Genomic DNA, 18,750 nt, shown 5'->3' with positions numbered 1-18,750 from the left:
AGTTTTCATCAAATCTTTCAAAAACATTAGTTAAACCTTTAAAATTTTCAATTAAATCTTCAAACTATTTCATCAAAATTCGCTATCATTTTTATTATGAAATCGAAACAGCTCTGAATCCAAATACCACATGTAATATTAGTAATTACATTTGAATCATGAATGAAGCATACCAAATAATACTTTAATTTATAGTAATGAAATTAATGTAGAAAACTTTTCATATTTTCCCAGAAATCCCTTTGCTTACACTTGAATCTGAAATGAAACCCCAAAACATCAAGCAATCCTAGAGAGAGAAGAAGGCAGGGTTGTTAGAGCAATGCCTTGACAAGGTTTTGCTAAGCAACATTTCATGGTTGTAGGGTTCACTTGAATGAACATATAATTCCCAGCGAAAAGATCACCAAAATGAGCTTGACTCTCCTTCAATCTCTTCACCAGCTTCCCAAACGAAACCCTAGCAACCTTCACTTTCTTCCTCAAATACCTCTTCAGGCTTGGAACCTTAACCCTGAATCTCTCTTGACTGACACCCTTCGTAGCCTCGGCCATGGCCTTGATTTCCCTGTAAATCTCTCTGCAAATCCATCGTCTTCGACCTCATCACGCCCTTTCTCATGCTTCAGTCTCTGGTAAGAAAACTTGGTAGCCGAGGCCATTCCAAATGGTTTTACTTTGGGGATCTTGAAAAAGCTGAAATGATTGGAAACAAGGGTGGGTGGGTAGCTACTGCCTTCCAATTAAGCTTGTAATAACTCCATATTGAAATGTAGATGGTTGGTTTCGCTATAACAGTTGGACTGCATTCAATGCAAAGGTATAGGTTGGCGGCTTTTCTCCATCACTTTTTTCTCTCTTATTTTAATAATTAAAACTTCAAAGCTTTTACGATTTCATTTATATTTTAATTTATTTATATTTTAGTCACGTTAAATCATAAATGAAAGAATGATATAATAATCATATGTACTTATATGATAGAATTTATGTGTTATTCACGTCATTTTCTATTTTATCTTCTTCATCTAAAAATGAAAAATTTATAAAATTTTATCTAAATGAGTTTAAAACTCAACCCTAAACTTAAAACTTAAACAATTATGTTATATAATATTCACCGTCCAATGAGTGTGGAATCAAGATATACGACTCATTTTTCACCTCAAAATCATTGAAATTTTGGATAATTTTATAATTGACATAATGTCAAAATTAGCCTTCCAACACTTATCAAAATAATAATTCTAATTCCTTTTTTTTCGTTTAACATTTTAACCTCACATGTTCCAATTTAGGATAAAAGATCTTTAATGTTAGATCGAATAGTCACTTTGACTCTTATTTTTTTCTAGAGCATATTAACACTTAATGTTTCATTTTATGGTAAAAATATCTCTATTTTGGAGCGTTGACAATTTATTAACTATGGGTTTTCACCCCATATCAGAGTCTTTTTGTTGCAAAATAAAATTAGGTGCTAAAAATTCTAAAAATAGAGATTAAAGTGACTATTTAATCGAACATTAAAGACAGATTTTAAATATTATGCCTATATAATTTTTAAGTGAAAAATGTTTAACCATAACATCGTTAAATAAAAGTTTATACTTTAATGATAAATATAAGAATGAGACAAAAATTGAGTAAAAAAAATTTGCAATCTGCATTGTTTTTTCTAATTGGAAAAAAGCTCAAAAGACCATTACATCAATCGGGAATTAACTACGGGATCATGTAAACGTTTAGGGTAACAATTCTGTAATAAATTAGCAACAGCTTCAAAAAATAACAAAGATTCATCAAAAGGATTTAATAAATTTGATAAGACCATCAATAATCATGTTTATTTTCCATCGAATCAATTGGAAATCAACTATAGACTCTCTCTCATGACCGTGCAATTATAAATAGTTCAATAAATTTAATGACTATTTTATAACTTTTGAATAATTATTAACCAAAGTAATCATTTAAACAAAATTCAATAACCTGTTATACATTTTACCAATTTTATAACATATGACAGACAATAAGATAATAAGTTGAAAAGAGCAGGAAGAAATGAAATAATCGAATTTCCAAATGTACAAAGAATTCAAACCAAAGAATGGACAGAAAGGATGATTGGCTTTGACCTATCACTACTTCATTTTCTCAATAACAAACCAAACCATGAATGATGGGGTAAACACTGTTTTAATTCAAAAGTAGAGCTTTATTTTGGTTTGGATCGGACTTCGGCATATCGGACACGTTTGGAGGTCCTTCGCGCATTCTTCACAGGTCTGAAAGAACAAAGATAAAAGGGCAGTATTATGTCAGCATCTTCATCTACGATTACCTACACCAATAACCGATTACGACATGTTTACCTGATGTCCGCAACCGAATGCCATGTCTTTCGTGTTACTAAGGCAAATGACACAAAGCTGTTCAAATCAATCGCAAGAGAATATAAATGTTAAGCGTTCGGATGAATCATCATATATGCAGTTCACGATCTTTAAGTCTTTGCTCCTTCAGAATTTCGGATTGAAAGTTGAACGCAAAGGCGATTTATCATTAATAGAAAATACAGGCCAATCGATGTTTTAAAATTTTCGTACCTGGTTATCATAGGTAGAACTCGGGGCTGGGGGAGTTGGGCTGTGGATATTACCATCTTCCGGATAAGGCGGGACGCTTGGTGGGAATCTAGTAGAATGGGACGGTTTTGAGCTGTTGAAAGATGCTGAACCATGTTGAAGACTGGTAGAACGGGACGGTTTTGAGCTGTTGAAAGATGCTACACCATATGTAGGAGGAGGTAAGGGAAATCTCTCGGGAACATTTCCCTTTCGACCACTGCACAAATAAATTGAAAATCAACATCAAACTTGAAGTCATTAAAGGGTAAGACATAAACCTTTAAAAAGGCCAACATGGAACGAATCATTACCCCAAAATATTAAGCTCAATGGTTGCTTTGTACTGTGAAGGAATCTCCATTAGCGCGGCTAGAGCAAATTCCGTCTCCATCCGGGATGGGGATGTATTCTTCGACAATCTCCGTGAAATTCACAAACTAGAGTAAAAGGAGGATAAGAAAACCGCAGTGATTGAAGCATATAATGATAATACCATTGGAACAAAGACAGTAATATTGAACATTAAACTTTTTGTATGCAACTCAGAGTTTACCTGAAATTATCAAATGCTCGAGCAGGAATGTTGTCGTCAAACTCCTTCATCATATCCCAGGGTCCATCTCCAACACAACCAATATAATCGACAGGAAGCTTGCTGAAATATGAGAAACAAGTAAGAAAGAAAGCGGTTGCACCGAGAAAGAGAAAAAGATATTAAATTATCGAATGCTTGAGTAGGATGTTACCTTGCTTGCACTATGGCATCAACAGTTTTTGCTCTTGCGGACTTAGCTGGCCTGCTGAGTATCAACGCTTCTAGTTACCTAAAACAAACATTAGTGTTAGTGATTAACCTATATGAGACCTTCATGTCAGCATGCTTTATTCATATTATTCCCGTACCAACCCTTAACTACACAAGTTACTTTCTGCCCCTTTTTATTTCAAGAAAGTCTCGAAACTAAGTGAAGTAACCCACCAAAGTGAGAAAAACCTGACCATCAGCGATTATCACTAACACGTGGTACTGGCCACTGCTCTGCTCAACATGGTCATTGCCATTTCAATGATAGGAGCAATGTAGGTCCTGGAAAGAATTGTAATAATTATTTTGATCACATATGCATCAAGGTAACTACGAATAAGGATAAAACACAAGAGATAAGTAAACCTGCAAGTCGTATGTGGCACAATTTCTCTATACGGCCTAAGACTTCCTCGATCCATTACAAAATCGTCATCCGGGTAGAAACTAAAGACATCTTGATCATGTGATGCGGCAAAAATACGAGTAATTCTTACATCTGCATTCAATAAATAGCATTCTCGTATGTAAAACAAATGAAACCCTACCATCACGAATCCAAAGCAAGGAATTAAATTATCCTCATCAAAGGCAGCTAATGTTTTCCCATAATTATATGCTTGTTCGTAAGGATTTAAACCATCTCCAATGTGGTGCAAGCTTTTTCTATTGAATGATATTTCCCTACAAAACAAGCTTGATTAAGTAGATTCCAGTACGGCAACAACATAGATTACTCCTGGAAATTAAGATAGTTGAGCTTAACCTGTCCACTCATTGCTCTTTGTGAAATCAATACCGACAATGAGATTGGAAGATTCAAGACCAGCTTTAGCAAGAGCCTCTGTAACCTGTAATCAATCGATTAAGCAACAATTACCGCATCATTGTCCTGCATAAGGATAACGCATAAACTAATATAAAAACTAATAATATCGAAAGTAATGTAGATATAAACCTGATCTAAGGAGTTGTAATTGTCCGCAATTCTTGAATACCTCCGGTCTAGTGTCCTTTTATCACTGCCACGGTTTTGCGAAGGTGGATAATACTGCAGCTCAGGTTGTGATGGAGGATAATACTGTGGGGAGGCATAGCTATACTGCGGCACATAATGGGGACTTTCTGATCATACAATGACTGAGTATTGCTGTTACGAAATCCCATGATGAATTCTGCCTCTGATTCCCTTCCTTTGAACTACTGCCTCCCATCAACTTAAATATCTATAGAAATTCCCAATTTGTTACAAATATCGATTCCTTTGTCCGCAAATGAATCAAAATCAAAAATTTCAGCCCAAATACCGGATAACCTAAAAGCCAGATATAAATGCACAACCAAGAAGCAACCAGAGAATCACAATTAAGGAATGAAATCACCAAAGAAACTTCCTGAAATCTTCTACAAAACCCTCTTCTCCTTTTCAACTATATCGATACGGCACACAATATCAATCTAAACCAAATCAATATCAAACAGAAAACAAAATATATATATTATATATAAGAACACCAACAGATAAAAATGGAAACCCCCAAAGCAAGCATCAATATATATACATTGAAACGATATATACTATTGGACTTTCCTAGAAACTTCAAATTTCCTTCTTTACCAAAAACTCAGAGACCATCAAACGTAAGCTTCTCCATCACTATCTTAAAACAAGGAAAGCCTTCCTTGCTAAGTATATTTCCCAATAAGTTACTTCCTTGGACTTATATTACACCAAGACTCAACCTAAATGAATTAAAGAATCAGAACAATCATATATATATCATAATAAAGACTTTATTACCAGCAAAGACAAAACTTAAATTCACTTTCAAGAAAAGTAAACGGTGGCTGCGGTCACGAAACGCCAAAAAAACACCGCTGTTTCGTATCAACAGAAAAGCCATGAATTCTGAAAGAGACCCTTTTCTGTTGGCGGCTGATAATTGGTTAAAACTAAAGAGAGATTGAAAAATAGCGCGTTCTCAAGATCTGAAGTGTGAAAGTAAACAAGAATTGAAACTGGGTCGAGTCTAGAAGGGGAATTACAATACCTCTAATTGAAATAGGCAAACTTGCAGAGCATCATGGGGGATCTGAGTATCTTTCATTGCCTTCAAATTTGAGATAAAATGTTGAAAGAGAATGCAAAAGTGGGCTTGCTTTTGAAAAGTATACCTTTTTATCTGGATGTTTTTTATTAATGAAACTGCGAAATGGACGTCACATGGAAGTCGCTGGATTTACAAGTTCTTTGTGTATCCGTGACTAGATATCACAATCCATCGATAATCATTTTGGTTTTTTTGGATTAGGATGATAATTATAATGTTTACGGATATTGGTCCTCTTATAAATTTAAATATTTTGAATTTATATGTTAAAATTATTATTTATTATAAATTTAGAATAAAAATAGATAAATATTATTAACATTCATTCACGTGTCACTTTAGGTATTACATTAAAAATTATATATATTTTGATAAAAAAAATCGAGGTGTTAATGAAAAACTGGATATTTTAAGTATGATTTTGTAATATTCTATAAACTCGTTTAGTGACCAAAAATAAAATGAAAATCATGGTCAAGTGTAAATTTAGAAAAAGTTTAAGAACTAAAATAATAATTTTCCTAAAAGTAAATTTTATCTCGCAAATAAATAGTTTACTCCAAGAATTTGATTTTAGTATTACGTGAATTTTTTATATAGAAATTATGTTAAAAGCTACAAAATGTTAAAATTCAAAAAAAAATCAGATAATCGGGATAAAAATTTGGAATTTTTTGTTAGATAGTAGAGAAAGGGCAAAAATGTCATTTCCTATGTCCAATAATACTAGGATCTAATATGGGCCGAAAATATTACAAGCAGTGGTAAAATCATGGCAAATGTTTTTGAAGTAAATTTAAGAATTAAAATATAAAGGAATAATAAATAATAATCCATCTACCATTATGAAGCAAGGGTAGATACTATGGCTTCAAACCAAGTTGAAGGCCTTTTATATTGGGATGAAGCAAGCAAAAGCCTCACATATAGTGTAACAGCTTCTTAATTTGAACAGATATCGACTGATCCGAAATAAATGAGTGGGGGTAACATTTCATCCCTACACCTTAATTCGGTTCGGCATTCTGAATACCGATATTGTAAAATCCGAATATCCGTATCAACCTCCTAAACAAGTTTGTCGTCTGGAGGATTATTTTATCAACTACCGCATCGGCGACCGAAAAACAGGCGTATGTAACACAACACACAAGCAAACTGTAAGACTTAGGATTACAAAGAATCCTTCAGCCTGACCTTCTATAGTAGCTATAAGCCAAGGCAATGGTCGCTGTAGCTCCAACCACAGCTGCTGCCGTAAGAACGTCACGTTGCTCCCATGATTCTACCCAGCTTCTCAGTTTGCACAACCCAGTCTTTCCGGGCACTTCTCTCAGTTCTTCACTTGGTTCCGAGCTAGCAGTCATGACTCATGCAACAGGTAAACCTGTTAGCACTCTGACAACAACCACCCACATTTTCTGTTGTCTTCTAAGCAGTAGTTTCTTCATGCTTCTCATTTTGCTTCGCTTCGGTCCCATTTGGAAGCTTCTGTTCGCCTCCTTCAGTAGAATCCCCCATTTTACCCCTGTAGATGTTGACATAGAAAGGAATAACTGAAAGGTTAATAGAGAATATGTGAAGACATGGGGCTTCTTACCAGCAAAGCACACTACAAAGTAAACAAGCACAGCCTTTGTTGTGAACAAGTTAAGACAATCAATGACAGCAGCAGTAATAGTAACCTATGAACTCTTCCAGTGAATACTGAATAGATTCCAATATTCTGCAATTTAATTATGTAGTGACATAGATTCCAAAAATGATGAATGTACCGAAAAATAGAACCAATTGGAATACCACAAATTCGACCAACTTAAGCAATGCATAGATGAAATACAAAAACCTCCAAAGGCGTTCTATTATTTCTCCCTTTGCAATTTGCTGATCCAGCAATTCAGGTATATCATCAGGAGTAACATAGCCATACCTAAACCATTCGGGGGAAAGACCCAATAATATCAAAATCCATTAAATGCCATAGAAGCATAATGACACAATGATGCCAACACTACCAGTTGCCCATAATCTTTCCCTCGGAATCTAGGCTGAAGATAATCAAGTTCCCAGCATACTTGTGCCCTCCAATGTGAGTTGAGAGCAAGCACTTACAAACACCTGGCCCTTCAGTCCTCGCAACTCAATCTCCCTGTTCACAAGAACATCCTCAACGAAGGCATCCACATTGAAGTCCGTCAAACCCCTTCCACCAATATAATTAAAGAGCCTCAGCACAAAATCCCATCACTCATAATCTTAGCATTCTCTCATTCTTTTTCAAACAAAGGCAAAAAAATCCAATCTCAATCCAACAAATAAACATAAGAAAATAGTAAATAAACAAAACACATGCTAATCCTCATCATAGCTACAAATTTACAATTACAGAAGGATGATAACATTCAACTCCGCAATCAGCTTCGAGTTTTTGACACATGTCCATCAAACCAGGTATAAATCATAATTCAGCAAACGTTAATTTCCTGGTTTAAGTTAGATAACGACACGGAAAATGTTTTAAAAAAGTACTTCTATATATATGTATGTATGTATGTATCTATATTTATATGCATATGCGTGTAAATATAAAGCAGATTTTTACTGGACGGTCAGCATATGAAGAAAAACAATCAGATTCATACTCGATAGTTTACCAAATGTAAAGCTCAAATCCTTCTTATTCTTCTTTTACAACAGCAGACCATGTAAAAGGAAATTGAACAAAATTTAGAAAGAAATTGGTTCGAAAAAGGAAAAGGAAAGCTTACTTGTATTTGATCATCTCAGGAAAAATCAGCACATTGCCGTCAGATTCTGCTCCGTCAATAACCGTCAACAGTGTCTATATTGAAAGAAAAAATAGAGAAAACTACGATTAATAGAAATTTTGAAACCTCAAAAGCAAACGACAGTTGACCGAAACGACAGGAACGCGACTTGAAGGGGTTGTCGTTTTTGCGAGACTTAAGAGCGGAGGAGAGAAGATTAGGGAGGCCATCCTCTTCGGCACGGGAAGCCCAATCGGTATAAGACTTGTGGCGGAGGAACAAGTGGCGGTCGTATGGCTTGACGGTGCCGGCGAGGTTAGTGGAGTTAATCTCATCGCGCGTGAAGCAGAACTTCGCCTCGTCTTACGGCAGAAATAGTAGAGAAGTTGCTAGAATCTATCATTGGAGAAGAAGAAGAAACGTTGTGGATATGTAGGTTGAGAGAGCGGGCAATGCCGGTGAGGAGAGATTTCAAAGCAAATGGAAATGGAGCGTGTAAATACGCGCGAGTGGAAATTGAAGCAGATGGGCGGCTCCTTTTATTATTATATTTCAAGTTAAATTAAGATACACTACAATATTTAGTACTTAAACTGTTGTTTTTATTTCGTTTTAGTACATAAATTTTATTGTCTTTTAAAATTATACATAATGTTTAGTTTAGGTTTAATTTTGGTATCCGACGTTAAATACTTAACGGTGTGTTGACGTGTCAACAAAAGGTAATGTAATGTCATCATTATTTTTTCTTTAAAAATATCACGCCAACAGTTCTATTAATTTTCAACGTCAGATATCAAATTGAAATATAAATTAAACGTTACGTATGATTAAAATAAATAAAATTTTATTATCAAAACAAAATAATAATAATAATTTAGATATTAAATGTGTATTTTACTGTCATAGACTGTACGACTCATGGACTCAGCGGTCGGAACTTACTATGTTAGGCTTGTTTACCTAGTGAAAAATGAGCTTGATTCGCATGCTCGGTTCAAATTTACAATTTCAATTACTAATGAAAAGAAAGTTGAATTAAGTTTGCAAACTAGTAGAGTCAAACATTAAGATACTTGAATTCAACTCTCTTAACAGCTCAAACTGTACGTGCTTGATCTCGACTTACAATAACAAAGCCCGATTATTCGAAACGGAATGATTTGCTAGCACGAGTGTCACATTTACACGCCATTCATCTTCTAAATAGTTACAATAATAAAAATAAATCCCATCTCTAAATACTTACCCCAAGGCTTCACATCTAAACCAGGAACCTTATCGTTCATAGGTACCTTTGGAATGTCGGTTTGGGCGGCTGAAAAGTCCATCATTGCTTGCTTATGCACTTCAGGAGGATTCGCACAACGAATGAGTGCCCAGTTTACGCTCTGAAAGAATGGATGTTGTTTAATTTCAGTAGCACCACGTCTACACGCGAGCCAAAGCAGTGGATCAAGTCCCTAGCAGCAAAGCTCACATTAGGATACTCTGGGAATCTCAATGGCTGGCCAACAACATTGAAGAGTGTTGCTAGCCTGTTCCCAGACCCTTTAAATGGTGTTTTACCGAACAAAAGTTCATAGAAAGATCCCGAATGGCCACCAATCTACAGCACTTCCATGGCCTTCACCTTTAATGATCTCGGGTGCCAAGTACTAGTGAGTGCCGACGAACGACATCAACCGAGCATTGGTAGGTTCTGCAATGAGCTCAGGGAGAGGATTAACTTGATCTTTTCGCTCTTTACTTTTCTTGTCTTTCTTTGCCTTGCTTGGAAAAAACGGGTCCAAAACATGCAGGTTGGATACAATCAGGCTGCATCACACAAGTTGGTTCAATGCATGTAGGCTGAGCATAGTATGCCGAATTTTTCGATTCCAGGTATGAGTTTGAAGATTTAACGAGAGTCGGAGAGACGGAACATCGAAGAGAGAGGTCAAAATCCGAGAGCATTATGTGACCATCTTCTCTTGCCAAAACATGCTGAGGCTTAAGGTCTCTGTAAATGATCCCAAGCATGTGAAGATACTCCAGAGCAAGGAGAACTTCTGCCGCATAAAATCTGCAGAGAAATATAGAAAGATGAAAGCAGATTACAATAAGTAGTAAACTACTAGGCTTTAATCTCTATCACTGTAATCTATTTATTCAGACATCGCTATCATCCGATATTCCCAATAACACAGAGTAATTCAAACTGCAAAACTGTAAGAAGTAAGAACCAAATAGGGACAAGAACATCAATAATTGAATTAACAATACGTTGATCAGGGATCCGCAAATCAACTCCGATAAGACATTGTTGACAAGAATGATGATAATGTGACGGATTTGGAGATGAATTACGAGCAAATAGACACCAGTTATTCCATTTTCAGACAATAAATGATTTCGGGTTCAATTTCTAAAACTTTGATCTCTGTCTAATAAAATTGATTGATGGATATACTGTTTGTCTTATCAAAAGAATACTTCTTTTGTATTTTCAAACAAACAGCCTGAACTTCTCAAATCAAAAAGAATCCTAAATTCAAGTGATAATTTTGTCCTGTATAATTTATGAATGTTAAAGAAAATTTTCAGAATATCCGAATTGATAAAATGATAAAAAAAACGATACGACAAATTTATTGACATGTAGAGTGATCGTAAAACTCATCGATAGATGATGACTTTCGACAATAATTAATGATGATCATAAATTCAAATTCATGGAAAATATAATAAATTAAAAAACTATTTTTAGTTTCTTTGTTAATATTAAATTGTGTGATATGTAGAGTGATCGTAAAAATCATTGATAAATAATGACTTTTGATAATAATTAAAAATGATCGTATACTTAAATTCATGAAAAATATAATAAATTAAAAACTATTTTTATTTTCTATGTTAATATCAAACTGTTACATCATTTGAATGTCAATATTAAACTGACATTATTTAAATATCAATATTAAACTGTTACATCATTTAAATGTCAAAGAGTTAGTAATCAAACGATAAAAAGTTATTGTAAAACATTAGTGTTTAAATTAAAATATGTTAAAATTTAATAATTAAAAAAATTATTGCTAAAATTTTAAATTTTAAAATTTAATAACTAAATTAATACAAAAACTACAGTTCAAATTTACTCTATAATAAAATGTTTAAAATGTAAAAAAATATAAAGTTCATATTACGTTTAAGAAAATTTATTATTTACCTTCAAGAATAAAATTGGTTCTCAAAATCATTAAAAAAAAGTATAGAGAAAGTTATACACTAATTCATAGTTTTTTTTCTTGGAAATTAGTCTCACAGCTTGGAAAGTTTGCATTCTAATGTCAATAAAAGAAAAGATAAAATCAGACCACTTAGCTCTCACAGTTCAGCTTTAAATTAAATTTTTGAGAGTAAAGTGGACGATCAAATCCTTGAATTTTGAAATCTAAACATGACAAAACTTCCGTAGAAAGAACTTCCACCTACACCACCACCACCACCGTAGCCGCCGCCAAGACCACTATCATAGCTACTACCATACCCACCACCAGCAGCTCCAGCACCATATCCCCCGTAAAACTCACCAGAGCCTCCGTAGCCACTTCCCATGCCGTATCCTCTGTTAAAATTTCCTCCATAACGACCCGAGTATCCAAGGGATGGCTCTCCGCTGTAAGGCCCTACACCACCAGTGCCAGCACCACCATAACCTCCATAACCACCAAAATCACCTCCACCATATGCCCCATAACCTCCAGCTCGTCCCCCATAAGCACCACTTGATCTATTGTAACCACCACTACCAAATCCACCACCTCCATATCTACCATAGCCATCTCCGAACCCGCCACCATATGCATTCCTAGAATCATTATGTCGCTTAGATAGAGGTGGGGGTGGGTTCGGTTTTTTCGGCTCTGCCCTTTTTATCTCCACCTACCAGCAAAGGGACACATCATGAGACTCAGTTTAGTGTTTCTAAAATTTTAACATAACATAATGGATACTCTAAATTCACCTCACTCGGGTAAAAAGAACTACAGCTAATATAATTAAGGATTGAAAGTAAAGGCTCGTCAAAGCAAAATGGTACGCATTCATGGAAATGCATAGCCCATAAAAACGATAAGGTATTTCACGAAACATCAATTCCACGGGCAATCTACATACCTGAGCACCGGCAAAGTCGATCTTGTTTCCCTTCTCCAAGAGATCATCAACCGCTTGTTCCGTTTCAAAAGTGATGAACCCAAAACCACGGGAACGATTGGTAGCATGATCCCGCATGATTTGGTGTTCTCTGACTTCTCCATATTGTGTAAAGAAGTCCTTGAACTCATCTGTCAATTTGCACCAAATAGATTAATATTTATGAGAAATATCTACAATGAATCAAGGCATTCCCGACAAATGGCATCAAGCTTCAATGTTATATGCATTAAAGAAAGGAAAATACTGGTATCACCTTCGGATACAGTTGAAGGAATTCCACCTACAAAAATCTTCCTAGTCTTGAAATCTTTACTTCCGGCGGCTCCTTTTGGTATTGTTCTCTTAATCTCTACCTAATAGGCCAGGAATCGAGCCAAAGAACAGTACTTCAAGTAAAAAACAAAGCAGCATACACCAGACTAGAGTAAGAAAACATAACAATAAACAAAACATTGAGACTAAAGCGAATCTTACTTGTTTCCCATTAATAACATGAGTGTCCTCGATTACTTTATCAACCACAGAAGGCTCTGCATAAGTCACAAACCCGAACCCACGAGGCTGTCCCGTTTTCCGGTCCTTCATTATCACAGAATCCGTAATTTCACCATATTTGCCAAAATGCTCAAGAAATTGTGCTGCAGAAAATACATAAAACAGCCCAAATCGGTACAGACTACAGGAGAAGCAATTCATGCTATAATCATATTCAAGGAGATTAATAAATATCTCCAACAAACAAGCTAAAGAACTAACCAGAACTTGTCTCTCTCGCTAAACCTCCTACAAAAATTTTGCTGCAAATTTCCAAATATCGAATATGAATCATAAATCACTTCCAAAGTATTCATGCTAAAAGGGACCTTTCAAAGAAACAAATACCTCTAAACATATCAATATAATCCTACATAAGTCTAACTAAAAAGAGAAAAGAACCTAATTCCTCTTCTTTCATTTTTATTTTAAAATGACAAATACCAAACATTTTACCAAAAAAAAAGTATTTCTATTTCACTTAATTTAGCGTATATTTTCCAAGTCATTAACTAAAAGGTAAAGGAAAAAGGCGCAAGTTTTCTCATTACCTTTTTTCTATCATTTCCTCAGGAAACCAAGTAAATCTAAAAGTACACACACACACATATATATATATATATGTACAAATAACGAGTCAATTTACGTGTTTCACGTGTAATTAAACAATGGGTAATAGATAATTTCAATATTTTCCTTGACTTCCCCACCCCCAAAAATTTTCTCAAGAAACAAACAGAAAGGAAAGATGTTTACCCAGGACTGGCGCCATCGCCAGTGTGAGGATTAGACTTGTCGTCTTCGGGATTGTCAGAGGATCTAAAATGGTTGGTTTCGGCGTCGGGAAGGGGTTCACCGCCTCGAGGGTCCATCGGCAGAATGGGGAAAGAAGGAAAGAAGGAAAGAAAGCGTAACCCTAGTAATGTGTTGTTTTGTAGTTTCAAAGCTTTTGAAAGCTTGAAGTTAAAATAAAACCCGTTAAATAGCAAACCACCGACAGTTATTATTAGCTAAACAAAGACAATGTTGTGTAAGAACGTTGTTTAATGTTTAGGTTCAATTACATCACAGGTGACCCGTTTATTAGTAAAATTATAAATAAGGAATTTAATTTTATAAAGTTACATAAAAGTCAACTAATCATATGTTATAAAGTGTTGTTGGGAAATATTTTTAATGATTTTCTTATTGCACTTCACGTCATTGAATCATTAATAAGGTTACAAATAACTCATTCAATTATTAGTAAGATTAAAAAAATCATTTTAATTTTAAAAAATCACAAACAAGACACTCAATTAATCAAAAAAGACAATTCATTTTAGATTTTGGGCTTCTCAAAGATGGTATATTAGACAATATAAACAATGGAGAGACTATCATTAGTGAAATGAAGAATATATCTAGAAACAAAGAACAAGTGGTCGATATTGATTAAGGTTTAAGAAGTTTGACAGTTTTGGAATATATTCTTGGGAATCTATTCCAATGAGTTGCACAAGAAGATCAAGGTGGATCTTATAATGAAATTTGAGGTTCATATGTCATTCTATACGATACTCGATGTAGTTGATGCAATGACACATGATTTAATTATTATAAACTTGTAATTAAGTGACTTGATTGTAACTCGCTAAAATTTAATTTTTAATTAATAAAATATTCTACATTAGAGAATAATATAATATGAACTTCTAATGACATTTGTAACAATCAATTAATTTAATGAGTCGTTTATAACTTTTAAAATTAAGTGATATATTTATAATTTTTAGAGTGTATTTAGTGACTCATTTATTCATTTTACACTCGTTAATTCCTTGTCCTTTTACACCCAAACTCATGGCCCGTTTTAATTTTTAAACCCAACATATCAAACAACTTTAAGAAATCCTAGAGAACCGAGACCAAGCCAACGCCAACAGGATATCCACACATGTATCATACGGCTCATTCGGCTCCTCCACGCACCCATCACATGTCGACGCTCTAGTATCTCCTCGCTCCGATGCCGATCATTTTTATAGATATTATATAGGGGTGAATTCGGTTCGATTTTTTATTAAAATTTGAACCGAATCGAAATAAACGATTTTTTAAAATTTAAAATAAAACTGAAATTAAAACCGAAATCGAATGGTTAAAAAATCGAAATATTTGAAATTGGTTTTTTCAGTTCGGCAATTCGATTTTTCATAAACCAAAAACATTATTAGACATACTTAAAAAAATCATTGTCTTCTTTGATTTTCAATGAAAATTTCACTTTAAACTATAAATTCAAAAAAAAAAACTTTGCAGATGCTGAAAACACATACAATTCACATATATATAATCTTGGTAAACACATATATAATCCATACAAAAACTATAATCCACACAAAAACTATAATCCACATTGTTATGGATGATCCACATTCCACATATATAATCCATACAAAAACTATAATCCACATATTGTTTGCAGTTCGGTTCACACAACAAATTAAACAACCAAGTCAAAGTGTAATTCAACTATCAAAATTAAATAGAAAGTTACTTAAAACTATAATCATCCATGCATGAAAGAACAACCAGCAGCCTCTAGCTTTTCATTTGCAGCTGTTGAAAACTTTTAAGCCTTCAAGTTTAACTTTACAGTCAGCTCTCTATCACCCAGCCTTCGATCTATATTATACGGATAAGATTATCATACAAAATTTAAATCATAATTACATTTGAATTGAAATATATTTAAATTTAAACTAATATTTAATATTATCAAAACATATTTTAATATCACAAACAAAAACAGTATTTAAATATTATCATGTCATAAGCTTTATAACATTAAATCATAGAAATTTCAATCGGTTTTGTTTCAAATATTATCATGTCATAAGCTTTATAAAATTAAATCATAGAAATTACTGTTGTAAGTGTTCCATCTTCGATCAATCATCAATGGTCATCATTGTTTCATTTAACCTTAAATCTTCGAAACCTATTAAAAGTCAAAAAATATTTAGAAGTAAGAATATTTACATAAATGAGTCAAAAAATATATTTACAATTGTTTATATAATTATTATTTACCACTCTCAATGTTCTCCATTTCTTCAATTTGTTCCTTTTTTTTGGATTGCTACAGGTGATGCTCTCAGCCAATTTTGTCCACAAATGAGACACTCAACAATTTTTGGAGTTAAAGAACTCCGAAATGAGTCAAGAACACGACCTCCAGTGCTGAAAGCAGATTCCGAAGCCACTGTAGATACAGAAATTGCCAAAATATCTCGAGCCATTACAGAAATTATGGGATAGGTTTGACTTTTGTTCTTCCACCAATCAAGCAAATCAAATTTCTTAACATCAGGTTCTACTTTGTCCTCCAAATACTTTTCAAGTTCAGATTTTCCTTCACTAAACACACTTTCAGCCCTCTTCCTTTTGTACTTGGTCTTGGAATAAACAAACAAATCAAGTAGCTCATCATTTTCAACCCTAGATAGGGGTGTTCAAAATTCGGTTTTAACCGAATTAATCGACCGAACCGAATTTGTTCGGTTAATTCGGTCGGCCACCGAATTAATTCGGTCAGGGAACGGTTAAGGATTTTTTTGGAATTCGATTAACGGTTAATTCGGTTCGAAATCGGTTAATAATCGAATTAACCTTTAAATATAATTATATTAAGAGGCCTAATCCATTTAAAATCCATTTAAAACCCAAATCAATATTAATTAATTAAAATAATATCAAAACTAAATGCAAAATGTTTGAATCAAATTAATTAGATATTATTTATAATTAGATATTATTTAAATTAATTGTAAATTGTTTTTTAATTAAAAAATATTAAATTCTAAAATTCTATAAAAAATCGGTTAATTCGAAAATTAACCGAATTAACCAAAATTTATTCGGTTCGGTTAATATTTTCGAAAAAAAGTTTGGCTCGGTTAACGGTTAAAGAAAAAAAATTTGGTTAATTCGAAAATGGTAGTTCGGTCGGTTCGGCCACCGAATTAACCGAATGAACACCCCTAACTCTAGAGACATTAGATTGAGAAACAACACTTGGTTCCTCTTGGGATTTACCACTTAACAAACTATAATGATCAAACAACTCACTTAAAGTTTGTTTTACAATTTCACTCAACTGCTCAGCTTTCACAGCATCGTAAACTTCTTCAATCACAAAGATTACATAATCCATCTTATGTCTAGGATCTAAAATCATAGAAATGAATAAGAGTGGATTAAGATTTTTCACATTCCCCCAATACTTGTGATATTTTTCCCTCATATTTGAAGCCATAAGTTTTATACTTGAGTTTAGATCATTTAGCTTATCATTAATTCTCATTCTAATGCCAAACACAACATGAAAATAATAATTGCTATTAACATATGAAGAACCGAACAACTTCAATGTATATCATAAAAGGCTCTTAAAAATGGCAATAAAGCACGAGCATGCTCCCAATCTAAGTCAGTAGGTAGACCCTTCATTTTTTTAACTTGAAAGCTCATCTCTATACTTAAAATCCTGCTCCCAACTTGTCAAAAGCTGTTTCGAATTTCACAGCAACATCTAGCATTAAAAATGTTGAATTCCATCTAGTTCCAACATCCAAGAAAACTAAACTCTTGCTCTCAATTTTTTCTTGCTCAACACACAACTTAAACCTTTGCATCCTAGCTGGTGATAGCCTAACATATCTAACAGCCGAACGAATTCTAGAAATTGAGTCATCCAAATCTTTCAAACCTTCTCTGACAATTAGATTTAATATGTGTGCACAACACCTCATGTGAAGGTAATCACTTCCTAAAATGCTATGTTTCCAATTGTTTAGCCTTTTTTTATATACTTGATCGCAACATCATTGGAGCTAGCATTATCTACTGTGATTCTGAGCACCTTATCTATTCCCCACTCAAGCAAGTGTTTTTCAATGCATTTCCCTATCACATCACCCGAATGACTTGGAATGGGTGTAAAATTTAAGATTCGTTTATGTAATTTCTATTCATCATTAACAAAATGAACAATGAGACACAAATAACTAAGGTTTTGCCTAGAAGTTCATATGTCAGTAGTGAGATAAACCCTTTGATTGAAATTCTTAAAATACTTAAAAAGTTTATCTTTTTCTTCCAAGTAAATTTCCATGCAATCCTTTGTTATAGTGAACCTAGAGGGAACTTGGAATCTAGGCTACATCATATTGCAAAAATCTTGAAATCCCTCATGCTCAACAACTCTAAAAGGCAATTCATCCATGATAATTATCCTAGCACAATATTTTCTACATTGTGTTTGGTCAAATTTCCAAATAACTGAACCTGAACTTTGTTGCACATCCTCTTATAATTTAAAACACAAAATTTGTTGTTTTTCATCTACCTTGTTAAATGGGTACTTAGGACAACGTTTCAAATGATTATGCATGACACTAGTTCCACTTTTAGTTGGACATTTAAGGGCCCACAATAATTACAGCTACATTGTGGAATATCTCCAACTACACAAGGTAATTTTGTAAAATGTTCCCAAACTATATAACTTGTAGTACCTAACATGCCTCATGTTTTTATTAAAGGTTGCTGAAGATTCGATGGGATGATTGAAGAAGCTGCAGTCGATTGATAAGTTTTGACAACATCATTTGAATTATTTGTAGTATCACAAGGAATCTCAACATCAACGCAAA

At 33.9% G+C, this 18,750-nt stretch overlaps 3 protein-coding genes, 1 long non-coding RNA gene and 1 pseudogene across 5 annotated transcripts; all 5 read right to left on the bottom strand.

Moving 5' to 3' along the window:
- Positions 1-228: 228 nt before the first annotated feature.
- Positions 229-746, bottom strand: LOC120140208. The gene is made up of 2 exons (XM_039155220.1): positions 613-746; positions 229-580 (listed from the first exon to the last, which is right to left on the bottom strand). The coding sequence occupies exons 1-2, from the start codon at positions 660-662 to the stop codon at positions 280-282; spliced, it is 351 nt and encodes a 116-aa protein (XP_039011151.1). The 5' UTR covers positions 663-746; the 3' UTR covers positions 229-279.
- Positions 747-2,053: 1,307 nt separating this feature from the next.
- Positions 2,054-4,922, bottom strand: LOC120140306 (annotated as a pseudogene).
- A 1,646-nt stretch (positions 4,923-6,568) lies between these two features.
- LOC120140202 lies at positions 6,569-8,455 on the bottom strand. 2 transcript variants are annotated; one of them, XR_005517704.1, is made up of 5 exons: positions 8,441-8,455; positions 8,315-8,360; positions 7,562-7,749; positions 7,393-7,476; positions 6,569-7,074 (listed from the first exon to the last, which is right to left on the bottom strand). It is a non-coding gene; the product is annotated as an uncharacterized LOC120140202 (long non-coding RNA). The 2 variants fall into 2 exon arrangements; XR_005517703.1 differs by lacking the exon at positions 8,441-8,455 and having other exon boundaries at positions 8,315-8,379.
- Positions 8,456-8,645: 190 nt separating this feature from the next.
- Positions 8,646-14,014, bottom strand: LOC120140305 (heterogeneous nuclear ribonucleoprotein A1-like 2). Its single transcript, XM_039155299.1, has 10 exons — positions 13,808-14,014; positions 13,274-13,314; positions 12,992-13,155; positions 12,771-12,870; positions 12,476-12,645; positions 11,757-12,241; positions 10,126-10,379; positions 9,795-9,865; positions 9,564-9,705; positions 8,646-8,710 (listed from the first exon to the last, which is right to left on the bottom strand). The coding sequence occupies exons 1-10, from the start codon at positions 13,921-13,923 to the stop codon at positions 8,646-8,648; spliced, it is 1,608 nt and encodes a 535-aa protein (XP_039011230.1). The 5' UTR covers positions 13,924-14,014.
- A 2,135-nt stretch (positions 14,015-16,149) lies between these two features.
- On the bottom strand, positions 16,150-17,249 carry LOC120140304 (zinc finger BED domain-containing protein RICESLEEPER 2-like). Its single transcript, XM_039155298.1, has 2 exons — positions 17,064-17,249; positions 16,150-16,491 (listed from the first exon to the last, which is right to left on the bottom strand). The coding sequence occupies exons 1-2, from the start codon at positions 17,247-17,249 to the stop codon at positions 16,150-16,152; spliced, it is 528 nt and encodes a 175-aa protein (XP_039011229.1).
- Between the last annotated feature and the right edge of the window lie 1,501 nt (positions 17,250-18,750).

Source organism: Hibiscus syriacus, unplaced genomic scaffold, assembly GCF_006381635.1.
Source record: "Hibiscus syriacus cultivar Baekdansim isolate YM2019G1 unplaced genomic scaffold, ASM638163v2 tig00110783_pilon, whole genome shotgun sequence".
Taxonomy (NCBI): domain Eukaryota; kingdom Viridiplantae; phylum Streptophyta; class Magnoliopsida; order Malvales; family Malvaceae; genus Hibiscus; species Hibiscus syriacus.
The sequence above is the reverse complement of the archived record's forward strand: the minus strand, read 5'-3'. Positions and strand labels throughout refer to the sequence as shown.

What these genes read in the sequence shown, in the direction of transcription:
- LOC120140208 (XM_039155220.1), bottom strand. Translation starts at nt 662, where the DNA reads ATGGCCTCGGCTACCAAGTTTTCTTACCAGAGACTGAAGCATGAGAAA. An exon ending in AGACTGAAGCATGAGAAAGG is followed by an intron (nt 581 to 612) that starts GCGTGATGAGGT and finishes ATGGATTTGCAG; the next exon opens with AGAGATTTACAGGGAAATCA.
- LOC120140305 (XM_039155299.1), bottom strand. Translation starts at nt 13,923, where the DNA reads ATGGACCCTCGAGGCGGTGAACCCCTTCCCGACGCCGAAACCAACCAT. An exon ending in TCCTTCAACTGTATCCGAAG is followed by an intron (nt 12,646 to 12,770) that starts GTGATACCAGTA and finishes GCAAATTGACAG; the next exon opens with ATGAGTTCAAGGACTTCTTT. An exon ending in TTCTACGGAAGTTTTGTCAT is followed by an intron (nt 10,380 to 11,756) that starts GTTTAGATTTCA and finishes ATTTCTCTGCAG; the next exon opens with ATTTTATGCGGCAGAAGTTC.
- LOC120140304 (XM_039155298.1), bottom strand. Translation starts at nt 17,249, where the DNA reads ATGGATTATGTAATCTTTGTGATTGAAGAAGTTTACGATGCTGTGAAA. An exon ending in GAGTTAGGGGTGTTCATTCG is followed by an intron (nt 16,492 to 17,063) that starts GTTAATTCGGTG and finishes GTTTATTCCAAG; the next exon opens with ACCAAGTACAAAAGGAAGAG.